Raw genomic sequence first — 4,003 nt, 5'->3', positions numbered from 1 at the left:
GTCCATACAATAAATGTGAAAGAATGTGATTTTCAAAACAACTGCAATCATATGCCCTATAACAGTATTTTGGTCAACAACCAACAATGATGGCCTCATAAGATTATAATGGAGCTGGAAAAATCCTATAGTCTAGTTCCACAGTAGCTGTTGTAACATTGTCACTGAACACATTACTCAAGTATTTGTGGTGATGCTGCTGTAAACAAACCTACTATGCTGTCAATCTTATAAAATACAGAATACTTGATAATAAATGAGTATGTTACTGGTTTAGATATTTACTATACCATACTTTTTATCATTATTTTAAAGTGTATTCCTTCTATTTATAAAGATAAAAAACAGCCTCAGGCAGGTCCTTCAGGAGTTATTGCAGAAGAAGTCATCGTTACCATAGGAGACGACAGCTCCATGCGTGTTATTACCCCTGAAGACCTTCCAGGGGGACAAGATGTGGAGGTGGAAGACGGTGATATTGACAATCCTGACCCTGCCCAGGCATATGTGTGTGTGTGTGTGTGTGTGTGTGTGGTGTGTGTGTGTTTGTATGTGTATATCTTAGTTTTTTTAAAAAAAGCTTAAAAAGTAAAAAAATAAATAAATAAATTTTAAAATAGAAAAAAGCCTTAGAATAAGGATATAATTTTGTACAGCTATACAATGTGTTTGTGTTTTAAGCTAAGTGTTATTATAAAAGAGTCAAAAAGTTTTCTTTTAAAGTTTAAAGTTTATAAGTAAAAAAGTTACAGTAAACTAAGGTTAATTTATTATTGAGTAAATAAACATTTTTTATAAACATAGTGTAGCCTAAGTGCACAGTGTATATAAAGTCTGCAGTAGTGCACAGCAATGTCCGAGGCCTTTGCACTCACTCACTCACTGACTCACCCAGAGGAACCTCCGGTCCCGCAAGCTCCATTCATGGTAAGTGCCCTATACAGGTGACCATTGTTTATTTTTCATAATGTATTTTTACTGTATCTTTTCTATGTTTAGATACACAAATCCTTACCATTGTGTTACAATTGCCTTCAGCTTTCAGGATAGTAACACGCTGTACAGGTTTGTAGCCTAGGAGCAATAGGCTATAGCCTATGTGTGTAGTAGGCTATATCATCTAGGTTTGTGTAAATACACTATACAATGTTTGCAAAATGATGAAATCACATAACAACACATTTCTCAGAATGTACCCCTGTCATTAAGTGACATATGACTGTATGTACATGAAGATGATATAAAAGCATGTTTGCTATAACATTATCTTTCAAATAAAAAAATTATAAGCAACTTAACAGCCAATACAGAACAGGCAGAAATAATTTCTAAAGAACTAAATCAATAAACATTCAACTTGAAAATGCTGGCCTAAGTATACTTTTCCTTTCTTAGCATATATTTTGGTTTTGGTTTTAGTTTTTGCTTTTGCCAAAATTATCTCACATAACTGACTTCCCATTTCAGGTTCATTATGCCTGTCCATTTGAGTTAACATTATTCATGCAAATCAATAATTTTATCTTCAGCATTTACTAATCATAAATTTATAGTGATAACACATTAAATGCCCATTTAACTTACCTAAGTTCAACTATATGTCTTGGGCAAAATATAAAATAAATTATTACAGATTATAGCCACTAATCTTAAGCCAACTATGCATCTAGTTCTTAACTACATGATCTGGTCTAATACTTGAGGAAAAACTGGTTGTATGGAAAATATTGTGGGGATTTGTGTACATTATACACAAATCCATGTAATCTGTTAATGAGCTATTAATAGATTCTAAAGGGAAATTTCTGTTCATTATTAATATGTAGTGAACAGAGATGAAGTAATGCGTTATAAAACATTGGTCTTTCTTCCCCCTTCTTAATACTAAATCAAGTATTTTTGGAACCTAGACCCCATTCAATATGTAATCCCACTGTACGGCCAGAGCAAGAACAGAATTAAATAATAAGTATTAACATTTATCAAGCACTTACTATGACCCAAACACAATTATAAGAGCTTTACATACATTATTCCCTTCAATGCTTACAAAGACCTCATGAGATAGGTACATCTCCAATTTTACAGATGATAAAATGGAGGCACAGAGAGATTCCTGACAACTTCAAAATGAAGGGCTTTCATTGCATTTTGATAAAATGTTGTTCCCTTGCAATTCCCTAATGAGTAATAGATATAAATGTATTTTTATACCACTTAGACTCAGTTTGCCCCATGAAACTCTAATGTAAATACCACCCCTCTCCTCAATATCTCCTCACCCCAGTGACCCTTCTCTCAGACAGGTGTGCTCTGAGGAAGCCAGAACTGGCTTCCCTGCTTTTCAAACTATTCACTAGTGACGATGAAAGACATGAATGCGGACATCTAACTGCACGGTTCTAAAAATGAGGACTAAATATGGACTTCAGAATGGGATGGGAAAAGTCTAATCAGCTTACCATCTTCTCACTCTTTCATGTGCAAACCAAAATAAAGAGAGAAAGTGTGAGGAAAAGAAAGGATGGGATGAAATAAAACCACAGACTGCCTTAGTTATCAAAGATATAACTTCCAATTTTTCTAATAACATATTAGGTTTTATTTGAGCCACAATAATGGTTCATTGGAAAACTGACCACTCAGAGTTAATTTAGGGAATATACTTTTGTTTTTGCTACCACATGCAGCCAAGGTAACTAGTTGGATAAGTTAAAACATAACACTCTTATCTGCTCATTATAAGCCACTTTCAAATGTTGGCATGGACTATTTTGACAATCAATACCAATTGGAAATTCTGCCTTAACTGAAATCAGATATTTGGTAACAAAGATGAAGTAATACATTAAACCATTGGTCTTTTCTCTCCCTTCTTAATACTAATAATACTAAAAACACTTATTACCTTTTCATTTCCTGTAGAAATAAACAAAACACCTAGATAGTTGATAGTCAAGCTACACCAATTGAAGAGAAATGACTGGTTTTTCAAATATGTATTTACATACGCAAACCAAGCATCAAAATATCCTTCAAGTGGTTCAAATGGCTACTTTTATATGAATACAAAGGCTGAATGCATGCTTAACAATAATGGTACAGAAATATCCCATCACAGCAGATGCAAAATCTATCAAACTGGTTTTTCAAATATGTATTTACATATGCAAACCAAGCATCAAAATATCCTTCAAGTGGTTCAAATGGCTACTTTTATATGAATACAAAGGCCGAATGCATGCTTAACAATAATGGTACAGAAATATCCCATCACAGCAGATGCAAAATCTATCATCATGTCACTCAGGTTCATGCCATTTTTCAAACACATTTATCTGATCTCCCTCCTGCAATGCTAGCTTAAATTTAATCCTCACAGGAGATGCATTACAAAACTCAGGTAGACACACATCCAAATGCTTGACCCCAATTTTGTTTTAAATAAAGCCTTCTATATATGCCATACATGTATCTGTTCAAAAGCAAAGTATCATACCTGGTAATTTCTTCTTTAAGTTTACATGGATCTTCAGCATAGAATTTAATACCAAAATACAAAGTATATGGAGGTCCAGCTAAAATAAGAAATAGAAATTAATTAGATTTCATTAAAATTATAAATTAGTCAAAGTAGTAGAGTAACATCATACAACTACCAACAATGACACTTACCAAGGATTTCTAAAGACATAAGAAAACATAAAATGACAAAGGCAAGGTTCAGAACTGTGTCAGTAGTACTTCAACTACACGTGCATGTGTGCACATACATAGAAAAAAGAGGGCCCAATATGACAGAATGTTGCTAGTTTTTCTCTGATTGGTGAGGTTATGCATAATTTTTACTATTTATATTTTTCCCATTTTCTACAATATGTATGTATTTTTTCATAATGAAGAAAGAGCACTGATAAACAAAATAAGTGGTTTTAAAAATCATCCACCTATCACTTTATCACAAAAAAATTTTAAAAACCTATCTACAAAAAGCTGGAAACAG

General features: G+C 33.1%; 1 protein-coding gene across 1 annotated transcript in view; it reads right to left on the bottom strand.

The window, feature by feature from the left end:
• Nucleotides 1-4,003, bottom strand: part of LOC103600725 (band 4.1-like protein 4A) — a 124,731-nt gene that overhangs the window by 109,363 nt on the left and 11,365 nt on the right. Inside the window, exons 2-3 of the mRNA XM_008585048.1 lie at nucleotides 3,676-3,684; nucleotides 3,500-3,578 (exon numbers count right to left, since the gene is read on the bottom strand). Of these exons, the coding sequence (XP_008583270.1) occupies nucleotides 3,500-3,578; nucleotides 3,676-3,684 (88 nt within the window). The remainder of the gene's footprint in view (nucleotides 1-3,499; nucleotides 3,579-3,675; nucleotides 3,685-4,003) is intronic.

Source organism: Galeopterus variegatus, unplaced genomic scaffold, assembly GCF_000696425.1.
Source record: "Galeopterus variegatus unplaced genomic scaffold, G_variegatus-3.0.2 Scaffold3429, whole genome shotgun sequence".
Taxonomy (NCBI): Eukaryota; Metazoa; Chordata; class Mammalia; order Dermoptera; family Cynocephalidae; genus Galeopterus; species Galeopterus variegatus.
Note: the sequence above shows the minus strand (reverse complement) of the source record. Positions and strands in the feature narration are given on the sequence as shown.